This window comes from Xenopus laevis, chromosome 1L, assembly GCF_017654675.1.
Source record: "Xenopus laevis strain J_2021 chromosome 1L, Xenopus_laevis_v10.1, whole genome shotgun sequence".
In the NCBI taxonomy this organism is placed as follows: domain Eukaryota; kingdom Metazoa; phylum Chordata; class Amphibia; order Anura; family Pipidae; genus Xenopus; species Xenopus laevis.
In genome coordinates this window covers 112,072,045-112,099,938 of record NC_054371.1, presented here as the reverse complement: position 1 = coordinate 112,099,938, position 27,894 = coordinate 112,072,045, and the positions used below count along the sequence as shown (strand labels likewise).

Here is a 27,894-nt window from a genome sequence, read left to right as displayed (position 1 = left end):
AGGCTATGCAATATAAGTAAGATTTTAAATCTGTTGCAAAACATGCACATGAGTTAATATTTGTTTTGAAGCCTACATTAACTTTAACAGGAGCATTCTGTAACAACAAACTTAGTCTGGATCAAATTATTTTCCACATCATCATCAAAAAAAAAAAAAACAGTATATATTGAATAATGCATCCCTACTGTAAAACACGAAGGCCAACTCCGAAGTGAGTTTTAATACCATCATATTTTACAACAGGGGTTACATCATTTATTGAAATAAACAAGAATTTTAATAAGCACCTGGAACTAATCCACTGGCTGCATCCATTTCCCAGCAAATTTACAAGTAGTTTCTAGCTTCTCTTTGCTGTATTCTCTTGTGTGTTGTGTTTAATACTTGTTCCTGGTCAGTGAACAAGTATTTTTACCCTCCCATTTAGACTGTAAGCCCTACGGGGTAGGGTCCTCTAGCCTTTTGTTTCCTTTACACTGAGCACTTAATCTGTATTGTAATTATATTTTTTATATTTATGTATTTCTAATAATGCACTTATTGTTACTTTTTATTTCTAATAATGCACTTAGTTACTTTTTATTCCAATGACCCCTTGTTTGTTACTACTAATTTATTGTTTTGCTATACAGTGCTTTGCCCTCGAGGAGCTCTTTACAAATAAAAATATACATACATAAATACAGATTATATGCAAATGCATGTATAACCATTGTGGACAGTGAAAGGCTAAAACCAACCACTTACCTTACAGAACATGTCAGTTTCACTAGTCCATAAAAGCCTGGCATTTAAGAGCCAACTAATTATATATCACTGATTTCTCACCTCTGATGGAGCTTCATTGACTTGTTCATCCACTGGAAACTCATCTTCCTTCAATGGCATTTCTTTCTCTTTATTAGAGCTGGACACAGATTTCTTGTGTTTGCTCTTCTCTTCTTTCTCCTTGCTTTTCTACCTCAAATAACCATTATGTAAAACAAAGGAAAAGTAATTAGATTATAAATACTTAAAATATCTGCATGTACAGTATACTTTGTTAAAATTAAATTACACAATGACCAATTAGTCATGCTGAAAATGTTAAACCTCTCATATATAATAAAAGGCGACCAGTAACTACTTGGGTACTACTACCCAATAATTGGTTGCTATGGGTTACTGCACCTAGGTAAACTTAGTTGTGCTCATTTATAAACACTGAGCAAATTTTTACTAAATCAGTAACTCATGGCAACCAATCAAATTCTTGCTTACATTGTTTAATCTGCAGCTGGAAAAAGGAGATTTATGTACTTACCATTAAATCCTTTTCTCTCCAGTCCAGGAAACACAGGGACCATGGGGTAAAGGGTCCCTCCCATCAGAAGGAAGGACACTGAATAAAATGTCAGAGCTGAAGCCCCTCCTACTCCTCCTTTATCCCCTGTTCACCCAGAAGGGTGCCAGTTTGTAACGAAGAGAACAGTTACTTATAAATTAAGTGCAGAACTCCCACAATGTCAGAATAACAGTTGAACCAGAGTTCAGGGGGCTGGACTGGAGAGAAAAGGATTTAACGGTAAGTACTTAAAGCTCCTTTTCTCCCACGTCTAGGGGGACACAGGGACCATGGGGATATGCCAAAGCGGCCCCACAGTAGGGAGGGAAGAACTCTAATGTTTTATGAGACCACTGCCTGGAGAACCTTCCATCCGAAGGCTGCCTCTGCAGACAGGTAAGTATTGAATTGACAGGTATGTGAAGGTATGTAGGGAGGACTTTGTGTAGGTATGTAGCCGTCCTACAAACTTGCTTGTGCTGGGTTACGAGCCTAGATCATGGTTACAATGACGTCTTCTGAGAACCCTTCGCATCTTAGGACTGCCGCTTCAACAGCCATTCTGTTAAGGCGAGGAGTTGAGGATTGTGATAAAACAATGGCCCCTGAGCTAGTAGCTACGAGGGTAGTGTTATTGGGGTCTCTATGGACAGGTTGAGAAGATTGGAAAACCAGAAACTCCTGGGCCAGCATGGGGCCACTAGAATTACTGTGACTGTTCTTTGGCAATTTTTTAAGTACTCAAGGTAGCATGGGAAGGGGTGGAAATACATATGCCAGCTGAAATCATCAGGGCCTCGTCATGGCATCTGTGCCCTCCACCATTGGATCTCTGTATCTTGCAAAGAATTTCGCTACCTTCCGATTGTGTCTTGTCGCCATTAGGTCGATGTCTGGCTCTCCCCACTGTTGGACTAGAGCTTGAAAGGCATCTTGGTGCTACTCCAACTTCCCTGGATCCAACTGATGCCTGCTTAGAAAGTCGCCAGCGCGGACGTGTATGGCGGATATCTGAGTGGCGACACTTTCCGTCCATTCCAGAATCCATGTGCTTTTTGTGCCGCCTTGCCGATTGTATGCCACCGTGTGGCATTGTCTGATTGGATTCAGACTGCTTGTTTATCAGCAGGTGTTCTCAAAGCTCTTCAATCATGGGTATGGCACGAAGTTCCAGTATGCTTATCGGAAGTTCTGTCTTGCTTTGTGACCATTGAGCCTGAGCGGAAAGGCCTTGGAAGGTGGCTTCCCACCCAATGAGACTGGCACCCGTGGTCCCTATCTGCCATGTGGGTTACTGAAAAGTCCGGCCCAGACCTAGGCAGCCTGGTGTCAACCACCACAGCAGTGATCTGGAATGGCTATCTTCTGGTGGAGCAATGTCTTGTTCCACAGCCTTAGTAGTACCGTTTGGTCGTAGGTAAAATTGGGCAAATGGAACTGCCTCCATAGAGGAGACCATCAGTCCCAAGACACTCATGCACTCCTAAATGGCGCCGTCAGGCTCACGTTGCTTTCGACTAGTTGCTTGGATAAGGAGGTCGCCCAAGTATGGCATGATGAACAGACCCCATACTTGAAGGAAGGAAGCCATGATCTTTGTGAATACTTAGTGTGCCAAAGACAATTCGAAGGGCAGGGCCACAAACTGAAAATAGCGATTCTGAAAGGCAAAGCTCAGGAACTGTTGTTGGGGTGGGTAGATGGAGTTATGTGTCCCGAATGTCTAAGGATGCTAGAAAGTCTCCTTGTTCCAGAGCTTTGATGATGGTACGAACAGACTCCATCTTGAACCTGTGGTACACCACCCACCTGTTCAGCCTCTTTAGATCTAGAATGGGCCAGAAGGACCCGTCCTTTTTTGGTACGATGAAAAGGTTTGAATAAAACCCCTGTAATCTTTGGCCTTGGGGAACTGGAACAATTACCCCTGTCTTGAAGAGTGAGTCTATTATGGAGAAAAAGGCTCGCTGTTTGGTTTCCTGTGAAGATGAGTCCACGCTGTGTGAGGGCCCCGGGGACTGATACAAGGGAGCAGCTAGAGAGTCTGAAAAGTGGGAAGCCCGGGTTGGGTCTGGGCTGCAAGTGGAGCTGAGATGATCTACTTGGCCCTCCCGAAATTTTGTGAGGCATTTAGAGCAGGCAAAAAAACGTAACTGCATTGTTATGACTGCCCCCTTGAGAACAAATCCACCCCCTGCCTTCTGCCATTGCGTGGTTTGTGGTGCGAGTCAGAGTACCTAATCAGACGTGCCATTAGGGGAGAAGGGAGAGGATAAAGTGAGGAGCGTGGAGAGGGCTCTGCAATTGGGACCAGGCAGGAGCGGATTGACATCTGAATGTAGACGCACCAGGAGAAGAAAGTGTGCAAAGGGATGTTCTGGCACAAAAGACTGCGCGCCTGTGATGTCGCAATTTGCGCTCCTGCCAGAATGGAGCGCTGGGGAAACCAATCGCTCTTACTCCCTTCTGTACAGAGTTCTAGGCAGAGAAGGCAGCCGGAGTGCTCCTGGTGGCTGCGCTCAATTACTTGCTTCCCTGTGGTGTCTGTACCGAAGTCCCATGTCTGGGTCTAGCAAGGGGGAACAGAATAGCTGACCCAGCCTCACCCCTGGTGTTGATGCTAGTCATCAACCGCCATTTACACATACGCAATTCTACATAGAGGCTAGTCCAATCCACCTTGCACATTCTTATATAATATATGACATATGGCAATATATCCATGACTTCAATAGTCAAACCAGTTAAAGCATCGTCCAACCAGCGGTCCCAGATTTTACCAAATTTTTCCAGGCAACCCCGAGCTATATACACCAGTTTCTGTCTTAGGAGAGTGTCATCTAATAGTTTTATCCAATATCTCAACGTGGGTGGTTCCATGGCTTTCCACGTCAGGAGAATTGCTTTCTTGGCATAGTGAAGAAGCTGGTGGAGGCATAACCCAAAGGGTTATCCACAAAGGTAAGTATTGAAGTCCAAAAGCGCTGTTTCTTGGGACACTCCAAGAACACATGTATATAGTTGCCTTGTTCTATATAACACTTAACACATACATCAGGATACCCTTGATATATACGTGCCAGCCTGTGTGGTGTATAATAAACCCTATTCAGAAACTTTGTGTGGATGTACCGGTCTTTTATTGAAATGTTTATATCTGGTATCTGCTCGAGAATTTCCTTCTAGGAGCCCTCGTCCAACTCAGGCACGTCCTGTGCCCACTTTCCCCTGGTGTGCCCTATCAGGTCAAAGTCCCCCTGAAGGAGGATGGTATAGAACCAACTGACCTGCTTAGAGAGCTCAGGTCTGCGTAAATAGCGTTCAATGGTAGATTCAGTTATATTTAGTGGTTCAGTGGCAAATTGTGCCATGAAAGCATGTCTGATTTGCAAATATCTAAATAACATGCAATTCTGTAACTCAAACTCGTGTTTCTATTGGGCAAACTGTTTAAGGTTTCCCGAGGACACTATATCATTGAGACATTTCACCCCTGTATAGCCCTGAAATGGGTGAGGTTATTGTTGCCCCAAAGTGGGGTCCATTTTGACCATTTGCCCGCCTTCCTATCCTCCGCAGTCACCAATCTGGAGAATACTTGAATCACAGTTTTCATATTGGGAGTTAAGGGGTATACAGAGGGGAGCCCTCTATGGAGCTGATTTGCCAGAGCTTCAAAGGAGGAAATAACTGCTGCATCTAGTACAGTCGCTTGGTTGTTGGGGTCAGGGTTCAGCCACCACCAGGCATAAACCAGCTGACTAGTATAGAAGTACAGTAGAAAGTTGGGGAGAGCTAATGCTCCCCTATTTACTGGGGCTTGCAGCATCTGTAAGGAAATGCGAGGCCTTTCTCCTGCCCAAAAATGCTTTCCTGACACAAGCATGCAACTCTTTGAACCACCGCCTACTGGGTATAATGAGCGCATTATGGAATGCATAAAGAAATTTTGGTTAAGTATTCATATCTAATAGGAAGACAGAAACTAGCATTAAGTATTCATTTTGTCATGTAGCCTTCACATAATCACCTTTTTTTCCTTTTTCTTAACTCTCTCTGTCTCTGACTGCTTCTTTTCCTTCTTGCTTAACTTATTGATTTTCTGGTCTGATGTGGGACTTTCATTTTCTGGGGATTTTTTAATCTCTGCGTTCCGATGTCTTTGTACAGGAAGTTTATCGGTGTCTGCTAGAGGCCTGAGAGAAAACATAACTTTGTCAGTATAAAAAACTTCTCACATTAGAAATGTTTATTTGTTTAAAGGGTAATCATTTTTTATTATCACTTTATGAACTGGACATGGTCCACCATTTTCAGAACTTAAAAGCGTCTTCACCTCTTAATGAGTAAAACATGGCACAAATCAGTACTTCCGTAGTGCTGTAGTATTAAAATGGAAATTTAATTAAAAATTCAACTTTTTCATCTTTAGGTGTACACAATTATTTTTCCCAAATAACAAATTAGCAAATCTGCTCTGTTTTGTAGATGAACCCTAATGTTTGATGTGTACTGTGCTCTCCTCCCCTTCTACATAAATCCCTTTTGTCTGCAATGGACTGGGGTTGCTGACTGACAGCATAGAACTCAGGGATTTGCCTATGACCTACTAAGCCTATTTTCCTCTCCAGTAATCAACTAGTTATGTGTGGAGCAGAGGCATGTCCCATATTTTACCACTGTGGACTCACCAGGATTTTTATTTTCAAAGATAGATCGTATCTATGCATTATATTACATGGTATGCATTTTTTTCAGCATGTTTTTTTGCAGGGGTCCAAGAATCATTATTGAAAATTCTAAGTTGGGCTGCAATCAGAAATCTTAAAAACCTTTACAAGTGATTTTTTTTCTGGGGCTCACCATAAACTCAACCGTGTAGTACAAAAAAGTACTGGTCAGTGGAATCTACATGCCTTGCTAAAAACTACACAGAAGACCCACATGGGTTGTCAGATATGCACATTTTAATACATAATTATATTTTGCGGTTTCTGGAAGCCAAAAGTTTTTCAGTTTACTCAGAAGTTCCCTAGCTTTTATAACTTGAAACTTGAAATATTGTCTCTGTACCCAAAAGCATAACAAAAAAATTGCTGTTAATGTAGAATATGTAATTTTAAACATTTCTAAATGTCTGGAGTCACATAGTTCAATTTCAAAGAAATTCAGGCACATTTAGAAAGGTTGTGTTGTCCTAAATATATAATAACAATATATAGCTCCTAAAGTAAAAAAAAATTAATAAAAATATTGACCTTTTTCTGTCAAACTATTCTTTGTGTGAAGTCTTTGCACTATTCCAAACAGATTTTCTCTGTGGTGTTCCATTTTTTTAGTCTTTGCAGAGGATACTAATGCTATTTTTTAAATGTATTTTGAGTCTAAAAACACTGCTCCCTCCAAATTATTTGTGAAAGTATGTGAATTGCAAGCCGAAATTATTATTTGCATAGCCAAGAAACAAATGTACTACACTAACAGAAATTGGCAAAACATCAGTTCCTGGAAGTCAAAAAAGGTATAAATTAAGAATGAACCAGCTAAATTGTACATTTTGGTAACACTAGTAAATTATTTGAAATTTATTTAAAACGTTATATAGAAAATCGAACATGGTTAGGGGGAGATGGGCTAAAAGGCAAATTACTCTTTAATGTCCCTTTGGCCAACTATGCATCCAAAACCTCTGGTTTTACAGCACAGATACAGCCTAGTGGTTCAGAGCCATATCTCCAAACTTGCAGACAGCCTGTTTCGATCGTTAGATCTCATCAGTGCAAGATATTGGAACATGGCTTCTGAGGGGGTAGGAGTTGGAGAGTAGCAAAATAGAAAAATGTAAAATGTTGAGAGCTGCAATTAAAACATTTAACTTAAGTACAGTCAAAAATAGACTTACTTATCCAAATCTATGTCCAGAGCTCTGTAAGGGTCATTTGGGTCTTTATCATCCTCATCACTAGGCAATGCATTCTAAAAACAAATGTAGTTACAATGTTATGGGAAATTTCAACAGCTTTAATAAAAATGCACTTAACTGTCTCAGCAGCTGCCTTATAAATGTCATCATTTAAGGCTCCATGTGCAATGAAAGCTTAATAGCCCAATTAGTTAGCCCTACAGAAATCTTTGTATTGCTTGGAGCACCAGTCACTTATTTCAGAGAATTGCATACCTCCCAACAACTGAAAATCATAAAGAGGGACAAAAAGTTCTGCTGCGTGTAGCATGGTGAAAATGTTTTGGCCATGCCCATTTTGTGGCCACACCCCCTAAATACCATGACCATTTTACAAAGTTTGGCAGGTTATGAAAAGTCTGAACACATTTCTTGGAGTATTAGGGCAATACTTTATGTGCCATAACAGTTTTGCCAATGAAGGTGAATTGCCATTCAAGATGCAAGTCTCATTTCTCCCAAGAGACCTGCTTATCTTGAATAGTTACTAATGCATCTAAATGCAGGTGCTGAATATTTTGGCTCTACCAAAAAGCCTCATATTTAATTAAGTTTTAGAAACTTTGAATATTTTTCTGGTCAGTGCAGGAGATCCAGGGGAAACTCAGAATTTTTCAGTTAGAGATGTGCGAGCCCGCCCAATACCCGTGGGACCTCGCTGAGCTGTTTGTGGGTCGCGACCTTAGACTGCATGCTTCCAATTTTCAAGTTATAGAGGAGCGTCTGCCCCTTTTATGATGTTATCGGCGGAATAGTCCGCGCAGGTCTATAAATGGAGGAGGGCGGGCTTCCGTCACATCACTAATTTCAGTAACAATCCGGGACTGCGGGCTGAGCTGTCAAAATCGAGACTGTCCAGCAAAAAAACGGGAGAGTTGGGAGGTATTGAATTGCTACATAATGACAAAGGTGAAGTTTTTATCAAGCTTTCACAGCACCTTCAGACAAAACATTGTTTAAAATGTAGGAGAAATCATGTTTTTCTTGGCTATTCCATGAACATTAATGGTTATTTCCTTTCAACAGCAACAGAGAAGAAATAAACATAAAAAGTACCTTCCTTCACCTTTTCATCCTCTGGCTTTGATGGGTTGCCCATTTTCTATTATAGTCAGAATATATACAGGGCCAATTGTAAGATTTCTTGAGCTGTAGCCCTGGCTGTAGGGATGGAAGGCTTCGGGTCTACACGAGTTCCATCAAAATCTATCTAAACCTGTGACTGCACATAGGAAAGTCAACCTTCCACCTGGCTGGCAACTATCCTGGCAGGAAATTAAATCATTCCAAATGCAACTAAAACTGCATCACTCATGATAAACAAACAAACAAACAAAAAAAAAGTCTTTAATACACTGACCTCAGGCATTTCCTCAGTGATGATATCCACATGCTGAGCAGGAGTGATATCTTCATCACTTTCAGTATGCAGAGAACGGTGCCGTCGAGTCTTGCTACCTTTCTTGTCTTTCTCCTTCCTTTTCTTTTTGTCCTTTTCCTGACGCTGCTTGCTCCTACGCTCCTCTTCCAATTTCACATACTGGTCAGATATAGGCAGGCCTAATAACAGAAGTTCAAATTAGCACACAGAAGAGACAATACAAGAGCAAAAAAAAAAAAAGAAATAATAATTGTTTTTTAAATGTACCTACCAGGCACTTTGAGTGGAACTGAGAGATCAATCTGCACAACAGGGATGTGTTCAACTCCAGGACTGTCTTGGTAAAGCTAAAGGAAAACAACAAACATTTGGCTACAAGATGACACACCATATGTAGAAAAAATTCTGTACTTATTTTGCAAACATTGTCCTTTCGAAGAGACAACCAGCATAAGACATTCTGATTAAATTACTGTTTAAATTGCCCTTAAAGTGGATGTAAATCCAAAAATAAATTTATGCATAATTAAAGGTAATGCAAAGCTACATTCCAACATACAATTATTAAAAAATAGCAGTTTTACAGTTATTTGTAAATGTAATTGCTACTGCAATCAGTATATGTCTTTATGTATCAGGCAAAAATTAACTTTTGTATATACATGCAATTTAGGAGCCATGAACCTCACGGAATTCTGACCACGGCTACTGGTGCCATTAATAAAATACCTCTACTATGCCATGATTGCTTTAAGATCATTTGAATATGTTTTATGATGCTGATGCATTTTTGAGAGCGAATTCCACATGCCCTAAAGTGGAATAAAACAGTACTATAGATGCTAACAACAAAAAAGTGACTCTTTCAAAGGTATTAAAGATAGTTAACTAACAACTAAAAAATGTATGTAAAACCTTCATGGCCTCCCCTGGCAGAATTAGAATATATTACAATATACTGGTTATTAAAACAAACCCTGAATTTCTTGGATTTTTCGTTGTTGTTATCAATATGTTTTTTTTATTGTTTTAACCAATACAGCAGTTTAAAACATCGTATAGTTTGTGCATATAGTGATTTTGAAAATGTTTCAGTAATCATACATTTAAAAACATTAGAGTGTTTTGTCTCTATATCGGAGAACATTGTCTTTCACTCCGATGGTGATAGTAAAGAATCCAGTTCCAACAATAAAACATATCATGAAAACATAAAAATAAGAAAGAGAAAATAAAGACACTAGATAAAAGAAAGAAAAGGGAGGAAAGTCGGCTAAATCACATTTTATAAACATATGTAAAGCATCAATTTATAATGGTTGAATTCTACTTCCCAGTATTTAGAGTGATAGTAAGCGAGAGTCCATCCAAATGTATAGTCTATCTAGGGTTGCCAAGAAATATGGGGTATTTGTCTAAGGCAATGATCCCCAACCAGTAGCTCGTGAGCAACATGTTGCTCCCCAACCCCTTGGATGTTGCTCTCAGTGGCCTTAAAGCAGGGGTTTATTTTTGAATTCCAGGCTTGAAGGCAAGTTTTGGTTGTATAAAAACCAGGTGTACTGCCAAACAGAGCCTCATGTAGGCTGCCAGTCCACATAGGGGCTATCAATAGCCAATCACAGCCCTTATTTGGCACCACCCAGGAATTTGTTTCATGCTTGTGTTGCTCCCCAACTCTTTTTACATCTGACTGTTGCTTACGGGTGAAAAAGGTTGGGTAATGCTGGTCAGCTTTTCATTTACAAATATCCAGTCGATTTCGGGTTTAAGTAGATTATAGTTTTTGGAAAATTTGTCTTGCATTTGTTTTAATTAAAACATCTATTACTTTTCATAGATAAAAAGAATACAGAAAAGTAAATGTAATGAAAAAAAAACAGGCCTGCATTAAAACTGTCATAATGAAAATGGAGTAAGATGACAGGTACTCTAAAACCAAAGAACATTTATTTGAGAGTGAAATGAGAATAAGCTACCTTTTATCATCCTGTATGTGCTTGTGCATTTATCAACCTTGTTTATTACTAAGTGTCTACACAGACCTTTACACATCAAATATTACTTTCATAACACGGACTATAACACTACACATGAAATAGAACAGCAAGGCTAACTTCTAATTTATCAAGATACACACACACAATCTATTGCAAAAGACAAATATGATTAGGCCTTTTTACAGATGTTGTTTTGAGTAATCGGAGATTACTGTACCTTTTGTGGGGATGGAGAACTCTTTATATAAAATGGATTATTAGCTTGCTCTTCTTTACGTACAGCTCGCCTCTAAAAACAATGAAAACATTGAAAATACAGAAAAAGATTAATTTAAATAGGCCTAATTTATAACTACTTATAAAAAGGTTTCAATAAGATTCTCTCAGAGGAAAGAAGTGACAGCTACAACATCTAGCCAGCTCTAGCGGATGACATTGCATCAGTTTGCTGCATACTGTGGTAGTTACCCTTCATAAAATATCTGATGAAAGACTACAGTTTCCAGGATGTGCCACAAGGTCTGTAAAGAAAGGCTCTGTTATACCTCAGCGAAGAGTCTGTTATAGTATCATTTGATTTTTCAAAATACATTAGTCTTAAAAAAACAGCAGTATGAATTCTGTCTCATAATTAAGCACAATACTTTTACCAGCTTTTACATAAATCACCTGTTTAGTAGGCTGCTCTGGGTGTACCTCGAGAGCAGCATACAGAGCAGTGTTGAAAGGAGCGGTTTCCTAACATTATGAAACAACTTTTCCTAGTAGAGTTGACAGACATTGTAGGAGTGCTGATAGCAAACAGGGCTTGTCAGGGCTGTTATAGATTTTGCTCCCATAGCATGCCGGTCAGGACTATTTTATGTTTAATTTATAAGCACCGGTTTCTGAAATCAGATTGCAATTTATTTCAGGATATAATTTACAAAACTGTGTATTGTGCAAGATTGTAGATTATATAGGAAATAATGTACCCCTACAGTAAAATATAGGGCTATTGTAATTCACCAAGGAGTTCCAAGTCCGCTGGTTATACCTGATGACATCACCATTTATAAGGATATCATTTAGAGGATATTTAGGTCTCTGTTTATGTCTCATATATGTACATAAGGATAACATTTTTATAATTATATAATTATTATATTGTATGTTTTTTATAAGAATATCAAGAATATCATTCCCAGGATATTCATGGCTCATGTATTAGAAGTTACAAAAAGAAATATCAATATCTTTGTATAATTCATGTGATTAAAAGATTTACGATTAAAGTGATATTACATCCACAGGAAAACAAAAAAACCTTTCGATCCAGGTGAATTTTTGTTACTGCTTGACACACACATACACAACTACAAAAAAAAAAAAAAAAAAAGATTGAAATCCACCCATAACATACTCTTGCGAGTTCCTGCTCATCAATTTCAGGTCGAGATGTTTTTCCATGAGATTGCTTCTCATCCTGGAAGATGGCTTTGGGTTTTTCCTCTTCAGATTCACTGTCTGATGGAGGCTCATTGATCCATGCTTCCAAGTCCAGGCTGTCGGAAATAAAAGTGAACACGTTGAACCTTAGAATAATTACTTTACATATGGGTGTTTACAGTGGAGAGGAGCATAACAGAATTAGTTAGCATTTCTAGAAATTTGCAATAATAAACTTAAAAATTTAAGAAACACGGTTTCATTATGTTTAAATGTAAAAACTAAGCATAGGGTACAAGTGTCCAAACATTTCGGCCAAGCACATCCCTTCCCACAGGTGTATAGATATATGGTCTTCACCACCTGCGATGGACCGGTTTCCAGACTGTCATGGACTACCACTATCCCAGAAGCAAATGCAGCAGCATTTAAAGATTCAATAAAAGACTAGAGGGTTTTTGCAAGGCAAACTTCACAGCATCAGGAACAGCTTTTAGACCTATTTTTGCCATAGCCAGGGTGGCAAAAGCTATGGAAATCTGGGTGGAACAGGCCGTACAGCTCCTTGGGTCTACATTTGCGACGCGGCCCTGGAGGCAGCAAAATTGGTTGCCAAAGCTTCAGCTCAATCCATAGCAGCTCATAGATTCCAGACATGGTCAGCAACCTGACATCAAAGAGATCCTTAGTAATTTTACCATTTCAGGGAAAGCAACTCTTTGGGGCAGAACTAGATAAGATAATATCCCAGGCTACAGGTGGCAAAAGTACTCAACTACCACAAACCAAGACCAAGAGACCCCCCTTCAAACAAAAGCAGAAAAGCATAACACTTACACGTTTGTTCCAGGTACCACAACATAAAAGGAGCTAATTGGTCTTCATCCAAGTGATCTACCAAGTCCTCACAGGACAAGTCCACATCCGCATGAGGATGTGCCTCAAAGGGATCCAACTAGGCAGCCGCCTCAGATCCTTTCTGGAGGTGTGGAAAAGTCATGTAAAGGACCAATGGGTTCTACAGGTAGTTTCCTACAGATTTTTGATAGACTTGGCACCACATCCTCCTCACAGATTTTTTGTATCCCGGTTTCCCAAAAACAACCCCAAAAGGGCAGGGTTCCTAAAAGTCGTCCAAGATCTCGAAAGACAGTCCAGGGCTGTTGGAACGAAGATGAGAGACAACTCCCAATCAACCTCTTAAAACTAAGAGCGATCCTATACTCACTACAACCCTGGACACCACTCCTACAAGGGAGTGCCGTGTGAATACAGTCAGACAACTTGACGGCAATGGCCTACGTTAACCACCAGGGAGGCACCCGCAGCCTGGTGGCGCTAAGGGAAGCAAGCAAAATATTAAAGTGGGCGGAAGACAACGTGCCAGCAATATCAGAGGTATATATTACAGGAGTTTGCAGACTACCTAAGCAGGGAAACCCTGGACCAGGGCGAATGAAGCCTACACCTTGGGGGTGTTCCAGCAAATAGTGGCAAGGTGGGGACTCCCGGAGGTTGACTTGAAGGCATTACGATACATCCACAAAGTTTCGAGATTCGTAGCAAGAAGCCTCGACCCACATGCCTACACAGTAGACGCGTTATTGCTTCCATGGTATTTCACCCTAGTCTACGTCTTTCTAGCTCTTCTACCAAGCGTTATCAAGAGGTTAAGAGGGAGAGAACGCAGACCATTCTATTGGTAAATACAAAAAAGGGGGGTTGTGGGTGCACTCCTATGGCTATGTTAAAATGTGTTTAAGTACAATGGAAGTGCTACTGACTTGGCCAATTAATCAATGCACATTCCCTGGTCCCCTGTCTAAGTAATTCTGCATATATGCAAGTGCATGTGTTTACAAAACAGGGGTTTTTAGTTATAAAGTTATAATCATAAAGTTGATAAGCCACCATACCATGTCAAGGTAAACCCCACACAGTGGTCCCTAACTTGTTTACCTCTGGTCATAGTATAAAAGGTCTTGTGCCTCTCAGCATAGTAGTATTACTTGGAGTAAGTATCTACTGAACCTTGGTTTCAGTCTGAGGGCTAGATCCTCCCCCTTCACTAGCTTTTGCGGCTTTTAAGAGCGAGAGACTGCCCAAACCAACGCCCATTTTTTAAAAAACAATGAAATAATGGAAAAACAATAGTGACGGCAAAGTAAAATTATGTGTATAGGTGCACACTTGGAAATGTGTATGTGTGTGAGTATAGGTGAGAGCATATGTGTGAGCAAAAATAAGTGAAAAAGACAAGCTAAATGAAGGTGTGTAAAGTGTAAATGGGTGCAAAAGTTTAACTGTGATATCTGCTGTGCCTGCCACCAGTTAACAAACATAGACCACCATTAGTTAAAAAGGCCAAATCAGTAGCACTTCCATTGTACATAAACACATTTTAACTTAGCCTTAGGAGTGCACCCACAGCCCCCCTTTTTGCATTCTAGTGGCACCCTACTTGCCCAGAAGGCTGTGGTTCGCAGAGTTAGCAGAAATGGCGGTAGACACGCCACTCCACCTCCCTCAAAGAGAAGATCTAACAAGGACGGATTGCCCACCCAAAATCATAACAGTGGGCTTTAATGGCATTGCTCTTGAAGCCTTAGTCCCATCAGATGCCATCCCCACAATGCTATGCGCACGAAAACCGGTATTGGATAAATCTACCATCGAGTGTGGAAGACGTTTATAGGATGGGGTGGGGCCAGAAACAAGGACCCACAAATAGCAAGAGAGAGAGACATACTATCTTTCTCCAGGAGTTCTTGGCAAGGGTGTGGCCCTGACTTCATTGAAAGTGCAGGTGTCAGCTCTCTCCATTCTGTAGCAAGAGAAAATAGCATCATATATAATGTGAGAACATTTCTACAAGGGGTGACTAGACTAGTTCCCCACACATATGTCCAGTTCTACCCTGGGACCTGAACTTGGTGCTGTCAATACTTCAGGAGGAACCTTACAAACCATTGGACACAGTTCCGCTAACCACGCTAACGGAGAAGGTAGCATTCACATCGGTCAGAGTTGGTGGTACTCTCATGCAGATCTCCCTTCACGATTATTCACCAGGACAAGGTGGTGCTTAGACGAATACTGAATTTCCTAGCAAAGGTGGTCTCAGAATTCCATTTCAACCAGGATTCGGTGGTACCTTCACTCTGCCCAGAGCATAAGGGTCCAATAGAAAATAGAACAAGTTGAATGTAGTCTGAGCGATCAAGACCTACCAACTGGCTACAGAAGAGATACGGAAGATTGATAATCTGTTCTTCCAAGTGGTCCAAGAAAAGAAACTAGAGTATTCAAGATAAAAATTGCAAAGTGGATACGCTCCACTATGCAGTGAAGGGAAGACCTCCTCCATTCAAAATCCAAGCTCATTCCACAAGCTCTCTCAGCACTTCCGGGAGATGACTTCACTTCCATTCATCAACAGGCTTCAGCCCAACAGGTCTGCAGAGCAGCTACCTTGTCCTCCATGCACACCTTCACATGTTTCTACAAGCTACATGTACAGACATCGGGAGGAAGGTGCTAGAGACTATAATTATCTGAACACCTCAGGAGTTGTGTCCCGCCCTCAGGGGTTGCTTTGGGACATCCCCATGGTGCCTGTGTCCCCCAATATATGCAAGAGAGAGCTTTTTGTACTTACCGTTAAATATTTTCTCTTGACCTACATTGGGGGGACAGAGGCCTTCCCTCTCTGTTTTTAAAAATATATAAGTTATCGAGACAACCAACAATTGCCTTATCAAGTTACTGCATGTTAGGAGTCCTGAGGGGGGTTGAGGGACTCTCTCTGTTTTGGGTTATGTCATATTCCTTCTTCTGTGAAATTAAATCCAATAGGAGGAGAGCAGGGGATGAAGCCCACAGCAGGAGGAGGAGACAACTTTAACATCTGTCTCCGCTTTCCAGCTGAAGGATCTTTATCCCATGGTGCCTGTGTCTCCAATGTAGGTCAAGAGAAAAAGATTTATGGTAAGATTTATGGTAAGTACAAAAAACTCTCTATATATTACAATATATTATATCTGGAAGTTCAGATAAGAGTTTATGCACCATAAGCCCAACTAAATGAGCTCATGTCAAAAAAGGGAGTATATTTTCCTTTTAAGCACCAGTCATATTGACATGCAAAATATCATAACAAGTAGGACAGTGGTGGTGCAGTAGGTGTTATCCACTTAGATTTTGCACAAGCTTTTTATACCGTGCTGCATAATGGGTTGCTGCAGGGTTCTGCATTGGGTCCAGTTTTGATTGATTTGTTCATTACTAAAATTAGGGATGAGCATTGTATCAGTGTTTGCTGGTGATGCAAAACTATGCTAACCAACAATTCCATCCAGAAATTTGGAATTCTTGCAGCAAGATCTGCAACCTAGCAATGACAGTGGCTATGTAGTGAATGAGACTCGGAGTGCTGATAATTGTAATGTTATGCACCTGGGTTTTTAAACTTTGCAAGACCCTTATACCCTTAACTGGACGTAAGTTAGACAAGTTCTTAAAGAACCTAGGGATACTTGTGGATAAAAATCTACTCAGTACAATGTAATGCCATTAGTCAACAGTAGCAAGGATCGGCAAAGTTGTATGGTTGAGGTTGAAAATGTGTATTTCTTCCTCTTTATAGAGCACTAGTAAGGTCCCACCAAGATTATGCAGCACAATTTTGGTAGTCAATGCTAAAATGGGATCTTAATGAGAAAATTCTAGAAGAATGACTAAGCTGCTAAAGATTTCCAAAGTTCTCAGTCATGAAGGAAGGCTGGCCAATACAGCATGCTTTACACTGGAGAAAAGGGCAGTTAAAAGGGCATATGACCTATGTATAAATATATAAGGGTATCATACAATAAACCCGATCTTAGTAACCTAAGACTTGATTTTTCAACATTCCTCTGGATCACCTTGCAGTTAAGAGGGTTCATTTAAACCAAAATGTTTTTTTAAAACCTAAATTGTTACTATCTATGTACAATCCCTCCTCATTCATCCATGAAACAGATTCATATATGTATTACCATTTGATTTATTAGTGATGTATTAACTTAAACTAATTAAGGTCATGGGAAAACGTCATAAATTTCAGTGTCCAAAAATCTACCCTGTCGAGCTCTCTAGGAAAGAAACAACCATATCAATGCTCTTGAATTTAGCAAAGTTAAGACAATGCTTGGTAATGTCATACATACCCTTCTGGAATTGGTACTTTTTTCTGAGCTTTGGGAGCAACAGGGTTAAGTTCCCCTGCAAACAGTGCCATTACTTCTTCTGCTACTGGGACCTCCTTGGATTGTAGTTTCTGGATATATTTTATCAGCTGCAAAATGCATGATGCCTGTAGAGAAGGCAAGCAGAGGCAGAACCTCAAACAGTGAATCCTAAAATTCACAACGGTATTCGCAACGGTAGCCTTGTCAAACAGATCTCTAAATAACTGTAACAATGCTAAATATTTAGGGATTTTCTCAGTTCAATGCAAATGTTATATGACAGTTTACCACATTCATAAAACGAATAAAAGTATTGTACAAGCATGCAAATTTTGTTACATATACGGATGCACTTAAGAGAAGTAGCATGAAGTTTTAAATATGTCAAATGTTCTGCACCCTTTACTGGAAATGGAAAAAACATTAAAGGGGAACTAGGGGTTCCAAACCAAAATTTGATAATGAGGCCCACATAACACAGAAACCCCTAACATATCCATCACAGTTACCCGTTTCTTCAGAAAGTATGAATAAATGCAATTTTCTATGCTGAAATTCAGCTGTTTAACAGTTCTTCTCTTTCTGCATCATTTGAAATACTGGCAGGGAAGGAGGGACTAAACACTGATTGTACAAATTGGAACAACTTCTCCACGGCTTACAGACAGCATGCAGGAACTACATAACCCACAATGCATTGTGCTGTAATGTTCCATTCCTTAATGAAATCCTGTGTGCACATAATTGTGGGGTTTGGAAGATGCAGGCTGAGGACAGCTGACTGTCATACAAAGTAACAGTAGTCAGCCAGCTCAACAAAGTAGTCAGACAGATCAGCAGGAGTGCAGGAGCTAGGGCGGCTTACAAAATTGTTCCAAACAATTAAAAATCATGAAACATGTAAAATTCAAAATAAATTATAACTCTTCATCTGCGGGCAGGGACTTCCTCAACATTAATGCCCCATCAGACACGGAGCTACATGCAGCCTTTACTAGGCAATCCAGATTTTCCTCCAGGATTAATACATTCTTTATTCTCGTGGTGGATAGATAAAGGCCTTCTAACTATTTATAAATTGCTCTCTCCAAGAGGACTTAAAACATTATAGCACTTGCAAGAAGCGCATGATTTACCCAACCTGGAAATTTTCAGATACCAACAAGTATCCCATTTTTTCCACTCTCAAACACCGAACCCACCTACACTGGAAGGCTCTGTATTTGAAAGACGATGACTAAACCCACTTACTATTACCAGTAATATCTCCATAATTTACAATACACTCACGGAAGTATCGCCTGAACTGGAATGCTCATATATGACTCTCTGGAATACTGATCTCCCCACACGGGATATGGCGGATAAGTGGCCAAGAATATGGTCCTCCATTCAAAAAATTTCACATAATGTGGGTGTTAAAGAGACGGCGTACAAGGTAATTTCCAGATGGTATATTACCCCACTTCGTAAACATAAAATTATGCCTACTACTTCACTATTGTGTTTTCGAGGATCCCAACAACAGGGCAGTTATATGCATACTTGGTGGGACTGCAATATTGTGCAAACCTTTTGGTCACAAGTATACCAGATTGCGACGCGAATATTTAGGAGTACGATTTTACCAAATCTGGATGAGCCGTTATTTTGCCTACCGCATCGGTCACTACCAATCATCTATAGAAAGCTAATGTCTCAAATACTAGCGACTGCTAGATGGGTTATAGCACTGACTTGGATTGCTACTATGCTCTCGTTATTACAATTCCGCCAAAGGCTTGATTATATACAAAATATGCACCTTATGGCTCTTTTGAAGGATACTCTGGATACTCACTCAGAAATATGGGCCACGGAAGCCCCAATAGACTAAATTTCTATTTCTATTTCTGAATTTCTATTGTGAGACTTTATTATTGCATTGGTCAAATATTATGAGGTACTTTGCAATGTCTGTGATTTATTATCTTATATGAGAAAAAGGTCTATTTGCTAACCACTATCCAGGTAACTTATACATTTCTGTACTTTTTGGTTTTTTCTTTTGTTTTCTTTTGATCTATTTTTTGGTTTTTTTTGTTTTTTGCTTTATTTGCTTCTTTTTTTTTTGAAAAAATCATAAATAAAGAGATTTAAAAAAAATCATGAAACATCTGCATATTTTTTAATTGATGTATACTGCAAAGTTGCATGAAATTATGTTTACTTTTCAAAAAGCTTGTTTTTGTGGAGTTCCCCTTTAAGTTTAATTTTGTACTGTGGTGTATTGTGGCTGTGGTAAAATGTGGACCCTGATCTACAAAATCATTGCACACCAACAGTCAACATGTTAAGCTTTAACTCTCAAGCTTAATTTGAACCTTTGCTACATTATGCCCCTTCTGTTGATGTTTACATCTTTAAGCGCAAAGCAATGGCTGGGTCTGAACATAACAAACAAATGATGCACCATTGTTAATATGTCCAGATCTGGATAATGCTGTTAATACAGACAGGGACCAACAGATGAGACAGATGTGATGTTGCATTTGTAACTGTATGTGTACTTGACGTGCAAGCTTTGAGGCAGCCCTGTTGCAGACAATGCTCTGATAATAAATTGTGAACAGGAGCAAAACCTCTGCAATTCATCTACATAAGTAATTAATCACAGTTCTCTGTGAACTCCGAAGCAAACATAGGGTTGAGACACTAGTACACTGTTCTCTACTTCTTAAAATCAATATTATAAATTACCCTCTCTTGTACTTCCAGGTCAGCATTTTGCACAAACTGGGGCAATCTGTCAATCATGAGTTGGGTGATTTCTTGTGCTGCTTCTTGGTCCCCTGCATGTTCTTTGCCCTGCAGTATGCAGGAGTAAAGTTTAACCACATTCTGCACATACACAGCTTGGATGTGTCCTGGGAGGGTTGTGACCTTCGGCCTTAACATAGCTTCTAAAGTCTGGTTCGGCTCTAAGAGATGTCTGGAAAGAAAGGAATAAGAGTAGTTGGTTTGAAGCGTTACTGACGCGTTCCTATAAAAATCATAGGAACAAGTCAGTATCAAGTAGTTGCTGCACTCAGAATAGTTACCCTGAAAGCCCCCCTCAAAGCCACCCCCAGCCCAACGAACCTTTGGCAGCCGACCCGCTGCCACAGCTGATCTTCTGTGTTGCTTCCGTGACGCTGGGCTGGGGGTGGAGCGATCCTTCCATAGGCTGAAGTCCTGTTTTGATTCATGGAATGATCGCGACGCCCCCAGCCCAGCATCACTGAAACAGCACAGAAGATCTTTTAGCAGTGTTGGAGGGTCAGGTCAGCACCGGTTCGCGGGGCTGGGGGTGGCTTTGAGGGGGGGCTTTCATGGGGAACTATTCCGGGTGCAGCAACTACTTGATACTGACACGTTCCTATGATTGTCTCAGTATCGCTTTAAGTATGCAGGTAAGAACATTGTGACTTCAATAAAATATTTCAGAATCAAAAGATCAGATCTAAAATATGACTAATTAAAAACACTATTGAAGTTTATTTAAAACGCACATTGCATCATTAAAAATTATTCTAGAAGTAGTCCTATAGCGAGGCAAATCTGATCAATTATATTTAAATATATATTTTTTTGAAGTTTAAACTAGGGATGCACTGGATCCAGGATGAAGTTCGGCCAGAATTTGCCCTTTTTCAGCAGGATTCAGATTCGGCTGAATACTCGTGCCTGGCCAAACCAATTAAGGATTCGTATTCAGTTAAGTATTCAGATGAATCTTTCATGAAGTTAAAGAAAACAGCATGATAAATAAAAATATGTAAATAACTCTGGACAATTGTCTATATAGCTACTCTACTTCAGCCAACCAGGGGTTGCCAGAAATCTAGAAATTATTATTTCCAAGGCACTGCTACAGAAGGTCTAATCTCCCAAATAAATTATATTAAATACAATGCAATGACAACATCAGAATTTCTACTTACTGCTACTTATTTTGAAGTTGACAGTAATTATTTATATTACATATTATATTGAGGGTCAATACAAATGTAAAACTGTCCAGTGCACATTCCTTGCTGTATAGAGTATAAGAGTCTAACTGGAGACGGAAGTGATCAGATTGATTTATTCGAGTGCTTAGGTTGGATGTTTTTAGAAAATCGACACAATCCTTACAAAACAATACAGCAAACATTTTTAAATCAGCCCTTTAGATAAGCCATAATATAATTTTTATTAAACTGCTGGTTGCCTGACTTGCCATGATTCGTATATTTCAATTTCAACCTCCATTTTTACTTAGCAATTTGGACCATGGGCTATAGCATACACAAGCAACTACAGTAATCAAAATCCCTAGAATTATGAAAATAATTTAACTGACTGAATGCAAACCTAATATTATTATTGGTTATATCCCTTATCTTATATTGGCCAAGTGGGCTATCCACTTACTCTGAGAACTCGCCACAAATCCAAGCTGCTGCATACAAGACCTCACAAATGCCATTGTGCTGAGTGTTATTAGCCAAAAGGTGGGCATTGTCTAGCAGTGTAGCCATCTGAGAAACTGCAAATTTACGGATGGCTTTCACTCGAATTGCAACATCGAGCATCTGGGCAGCTATTAAATGACCATGACGCGTTCCCTCCAATCGAGTGAGTTCCACTAGAATGCTTATATACCTGCAAAACAATTTGGACAAGCAATTGTTTTTAAATATTTAACAGTAGATGCAATTCTTTACTAGTTAGTGTGGTTAAAACTTACTTAAAATTATCAAATACAGATCAAACACACAATTTTGCACAATAATTGGCGCAGGCATGCTTTCTGAAATAATACTTTGCATTGTACAAATATCACATGACCTCAATAAGAAAAAAAACGATAAACATAACATTCACTAACCTTCAGATAAACACATGCAAAAAAGCTTTTCTCTCTAATGCACCGGCCCAGAGCCACTACAGAATGAAGAAGACAATTGCTTTGTGGTGCTTAATCACAAGTATCCTGGGCCGTTGCAAAAAACACTGCTCTTTGAACTTCTGTTGTTGCTAAATAAACCCTATCATTTCCAAGTACAAGTATCGATATTCTATTGATAGTAGTTGCACTTTAAAGCAAACACAACAACGAAAATTATAGTATGGGAATAAAAAAAAAATTAAATAAATAATTTACAATACTGACCATTCAAAGTTGGTGATATATTGGTAGTTTGACTGGCTGCAGATGTCAATAATTTTGGTGAGCAGCTCATCCCTGTATGCAGTGCCCTCTGCTTTGTCTACATGGATCATTAACTTCTTGACAATCTCCATGAGATTTTTCTTAGATACCTATACACAGGAGTTTGCAAAGATAAATTCACAAATGGGTATCTCTGGTTGCATGTTTAACCTCAAGGTATAACTAAAAGTAAGGCATTTGCAAAAACAGCGTTGAGAACAAAAGGAGTAAGATTCATGGTCAACAAAGAATTTACATTATATAATTAACATGCAAGAGAAATTATAAATCACTCAGTTCCCAAAATGTAGATCCTAATCTACCAGTAGAACTTGAGCTGAAAAGTTCCAGTAGATCATTCATTATTCACTCCCCATAAAAGGAGCAGTATATCCAATTTTCAACATGAGTTCAATTAATAGGACTGAATACATGCACATTGTTCTAATGATGAAAAATCTAACTTTCATTTAAATTGAGCTTAGTAGGACAAACAGCGAAATTTAATCATATGCCACATCAGTAATGTTTGGGAACCCCTGAAAGAAACCTACAGATAAACTCAATAATGACAATGTATTATTCTAACAACAGCTTCATATATATCAAATCAAGTTGTAAAGCATCAAAGGGTTAGATTAATGTTGTTGTACTGGACCCAACTTATTCGATTTTTGAAGTGGATCCACGAGATTCATATTTTGCTAAGTGTGATTAAACCAGACACCTACCATTCCATAAAGAAGATCAAGTGCTCTCAGTCTAATTGACTCATCCTTGTCATCCAGACATTGTAAGATAAGGTCTTTGTGGGACTGCACCGACTTGGGATGCGTTTTTAGGATTTTTGACATAGCTAATAAGCCCAGGTATTTCACTGTGGAAAGAAGATACAAATTAGTGTTTATAGTCATTAACACCTTATAATTGTATTAGAAACAAATATTTAATTTGTAACCATTAGCTCTTTAAAGGGATACTGTCATGGGAAAACGTGTTTTTTTTTCAAAACGCATCAGTTAATAGTGCTGCTCCAACAGAATTCTGCACTGAAATTCATTTTTCAAATGAGCAAACAGATTTTTTTATATTCAATTTTAAATCTGACATGGGGCTAGACATATTGTCAGTTTCCCAGCTGCCCCCAGTCCTCTGATAAACTTCAATCACTTTTTACTGCAAGTTAGAGTGAAATCATCCCCCCTCCCTTCCCCCCCCCCCCCCCCAGCAACCCAACAACAGAACAATGGGAAGGTAACCAGATAGCAGCCTAACACAAGATAACAGCTCCCTGGTAGATCTAAAAACAACACTCCATATTAAAAGTTAAAGGGATACTGTCATGGGGGGAAAAAAAATTTCAAAATGAATCAGTTAATAGAGCTGCTCCAGCAGAATTCTGCACTGAAATCCATTTCTCAAAAGAGCAAACAGATTTTTTTATATTCAATTTTGAAATCCGACATGGGGCTAGACATTTTGTCAATTTCCCAGCGGCCCCATGTCATGTGACTTGTGCCTGCACTTCAGGAGAGAAATGCTTTCTGGCAGGCTGCTGTTTTTCCTTCTCAATGTAACTGAATGTGTCTCAGTGGGACATGGGTTTTTATCTACCAGGCAGCTCTTATCTTGTGTTAGGGAGCTGCTATCTGGTTACCTTCCCATTGTTCTTTTATTTGGCTGCTGGGGGGGTAAAGGGAGGAGGGGATAATCACTACAACTTGCAGTACAGCAGTAAAGAGTGATTGAAGTTTATCAGAGCACAAGTCACATGACATGGGGGCAGCTGGGAAATTGACAAAATGTCTAGCCCCATGTCAGATTTCAAAATTGAATATAAAAAAAATCTGTTTGCTCTTTTGAGAATTGGATTTCATAGCAGAAGTCTGCTGAGCAGCACTATTAACTGATGTGTTTTGAAAAAAAACATGTTTTCTCATGACAGTCTCCCTTTAAAGTCTACCTACTAGCTATGTCTACATTCAAACCATTCAATCGAAATTGATAGGAAAATAGCACACATATTTCTACATACAGACCCCTATAACAGTTGTCTATGAAGTCTGATCCTATTATTTCTCCCTTTGAATGATGTACATCAAAAAATACCTTTGTACTGCAATAGTGTTTGCATTTGTTTGTTTTTAAAATTCATAACATAGATTGTGATTTACAAGTAGGAAATCAGGAATTTATATTTCTAAAGGCAAACAATACTTATTCAGCAGTCCCTACAACAGTGAAGCTTATAATTTAAGTCCCATCTTATTCTCACACACTAAATTATATCAGTAGCCAGTTAACCAAACTGAATGTTTTGTAGAAACCACAGTACCTGGAAGGAACCCACACAAAACAGGTAGAGCATAGTCCAGAACAGAGCCTTGGACCACTGCACCAATATGCTGCCTGAAATAATTTGCCTCTACTCAAACTTCACAGTTAGATGTTTGGGGTTTTATTAGTTGCACCTAAGATAACTATATTAAAAAAGATCTCCACCAAAAACTATTAATACCTAAAATTATTTGTAACTGTACTTGCTATTAGAATCAGTATCTGTCTGGTTGTTTACACCATGTGCACTCGTGTAATAATGTTGCAAGCCAGCTGAATAACAGACCTGGAAGAGAAGCGAGATAGATTCTGATTTCTATAACAATACATTTACATTATTTTGAAATCACTGAAATATGTTGATGTATATTGGAAAGTTGCTTACAATTACATTTCCTTCATTAGGAAAAAATGAACCCATTTTTGAGTGGAAGGCCCCAAAAATTCAATGGTCTTAAGTAGGGATGCACCGAATCCACTATTTTGGATTCGGCCGAATCCTTTGTGAAAGATTCGGCCGAATACCGAATATGCAAATTAGGGGTGGGAAGGAGAAACATTTTAACTTCCTTGTTTTGTGACAAAAAGTCATGTGATTTCCCTCCCCACCTCTAACTTGCATATGCAAATTAGGATTCGGTTCGGCCGGGCAGAAGGATTCGGCCGGATCCGAATCCTGCTGAAAAAGGCCGAATCCCGAACTGAATCCTGGATTCGGTGCATCCCTAGTATTAAGAGATTCATAATTGTAATTGAATGAAAATGATATTCTGAGACTGTTTGCAACTGGCTTTCATTTTTTATGATTTGTGGTTTTTGTGTCATTAAGCTTTTTATATGGCAGTTCTTCAGTTTGTAGTTTCAGCAATTGGGTTGCTAGGGCCCAAATTACAGTGCCATGACACATAGCTGGGTCTTCAAAGATCATGATTTCTAAAATGTTGCTGTTTTGAATGCAACATTAGGGGGAAAAAGGGGAACCTAGTGAGCCGAGGTCTTGGTATGTTCACATCAGACAAGCATCTATATGTTTAACTATCTTATTAAAGGTGTAAATAACAAAGGTAAAAAACACATGCTCAGGCAATTTATCAACTGTACAGTTGAGTATAATATACTTGGTATTATGGAGTCCTGGTGGGACAGTGTGGGGACAGGTTAACAAAAGTTTGCACTAGAATTTGCTACAAACCTCCCACTATTAGTGAGAAAAAAAAAAAATTACAAATACAATTACAAATGGAAAAATTTCACAAACAATCATGATGTAATATGGGATATTTTAATTACCCACATGATGTTTGTGATGAACCCCAGGCATATATCCTTTATCCAAAAATGATCTTGTTATCAAACTAGGTTTGTGTTTGCTGAGGATTCTAAATTTAACACACACAGAGCCACATTTATTTTTTGGCTGTCCAATGTGGGTCAGCTGTGCTGGAAAATACACTGAAGGATTACGTTCCATTGACCGGTATCTTCTGTAGCTAAAAATTACGCAATTTGTTTTACCTTGGCCAAGTGCCTATTGAGCTAATGGCTTCAATCTTATTTAAAAAATAAAGATAGCATAAATATCTAGAGTGCTGCAGAAATCAAGGAATTAAATATGTTTAATGGATCCCTGCTGGATAAATCAAATATAACATTTAAGTAGATAGCTTTGTGTACCCTTCAAGTTAATGTGACAGCATTAACAAGTACTATGGTAATGTGAAAGATTTAGATGTGTAAATGCCCTCTGATAAACTGAAGCAACAATGAGATTAAAACAATAGATCATACTCACAATTCTGGTCTGAATCTTCTATTAGAATTCTTAACTTCTGCACACAGAGCTGCAAGAATGAATATAGAAAATGGAATAAACTTTTAAGGCATTCCCCTCAAAATCCATCTTAAAAGCATACTGTCATGGGAAACCCTGTTTTTTTCCAAAATGCATCACTCAATAGTGCTGCTCCAGCAGACTTCTGCACTGAAATACATTTTTCAAAAGAGCAAACAGATTTTTTTACATTTAGTTTTGAAATCTGACATGGGGCTAGACATACCATAAGTTTCCCAGGTGCTCCCAGTCAGGTGACTTGAGCTTTGATAAGTCAGTAACGCTTTACTGCTGCACTGCAAGTTGGAGTAAGTTGGAGTAAAAATCCATATCCCACTGCAACTCCTTCAGTTACATTGACATTAAAATGACAACATAAAATCAAGACAGAATCCCTTTAAAGGAATAGTTCAGTGTGAAAATAAAAACTGTGTAAATAGATAAGCTGTGCAAAATAAAAAATGTTTGTAATATAGTTAGTTAGCCAAAAATGTAATATATAAAGGCTGGAGTGAACAGATGTCAAATAAAACAGCCAGAATCCAACTTCCTGCTTTTCAGCTATAGTCTTCAGTTAGTCAGCGACTTGAAGGGGAGCCACATGGTACATTTCTGTTTAGTAAGTTTGTAATTGACCCTCAGCATTCAGCTCAGATTCAAAAGCAACAGATATGACCCATGTGGCCCCCCCCTCAAGACTCTGATTGGTTACTGCCTGGTAGCCAGGGTAACCAGTCAGTGTAAACCAAGAGAGCTGAAAAGCAGGAAGTAGTGATCTGACTGACATGTTATACCTCAAATCACTCCAGCCTTTATACATTACATTTTTGGCTAACTAACTATATTAGAAACATTTTTTATTTTGCACAGCCTATCTATTTACCCAGTTTTTATTTTTACACTGTACAATTCCTTTAAGATGAAAATTAGCCAGCACTAGGAAAAAAAATGAGGTACCTGTATACTGGCACTGTGGTTAGGCATTCCTGATGAAAGTGATATCAAAACTGTGGACATAAGAACAAACATTTAAACAATGTATAAGCAGTAACTTAAATAAAACAAAAAAGGAATAAATATGCCTTCCCCTGAATTGTTAACTCATTACTTCTACCACCCCATCTTGAGTGAAAATCTGACATTCATGGCTGCACTGAGATGGACAATCAGACTATTTTTAAACTT

General features: G+C 39.1%; 1 protein-coding gene across 1 annotated transcript in view; it reads right to left on the bottom strand.

The window, feature by feature from the left end:
• ap3d1.L (adaptor related protein complex 3 subunit delta 1 L homeolog) overlaps positions 1 to 27,894 on the bottom strand; it is a 74,289-nt gene that overhangs the window by 21,308 nt on the left and 25,087 nt on the right. The window contains exons 10-23 of the mRNA XM_018255369.2: positions 27,667 to 27,716; positions 26,671 to 26,719; positions 23,273 to 23,418; positions 22,503 to 22,651; positions 21,761 to 21,991; positions 20,066 to 20,297; positions 17,306 to 17,451; positions 12,073 to 12,214; positions 10,888 to 10,959; positions 8,942 to 9,017; positions 8,650 to 8,849; positions 7,230 to 7,303; positions 5,358 to 5,523; positions 832 to 960 (exon numbers count right to left, since the gene is read on the bottom strand). Of these exons, the coding sequence (XP_018110858.1) occupies positions 832 to 960; positions 5,358 to 5,523; positions 7,230 to 7,303; positions 8,650 to 8,849; positions 8,942 to 9,017; positions 10,888 to 10,959; positions 12,073 to 12,214; positions 17,306 to 17,451; positions 20,066 to 20,297; positions 21,761 to 21,991; positions 22,503 to 22,651; positions 23,273 to 23,418; positions 26,671 to 26,719; positions 27,667 to 27,716 (1,862 nt within the window). The remainder of the gene's footprint in view (positions 1 to 831; positions 961 to 5,357; positions 5,524 to 7,229; positions 7,304 to 8,649; positions 8,850 to 8,941; positions 9,018 to 10,887; positions 10,960 to 12,072; positions 12,215 to 17,305; positions 17,452 to 20,065; positions 20,298 to 21,760; positions 21,992 to 22,502; positions 22,652 to 23,272; positions 23,419 to 26,670; positions 26,720 to 27,666; positions 27,717 to 27,894) is intronic.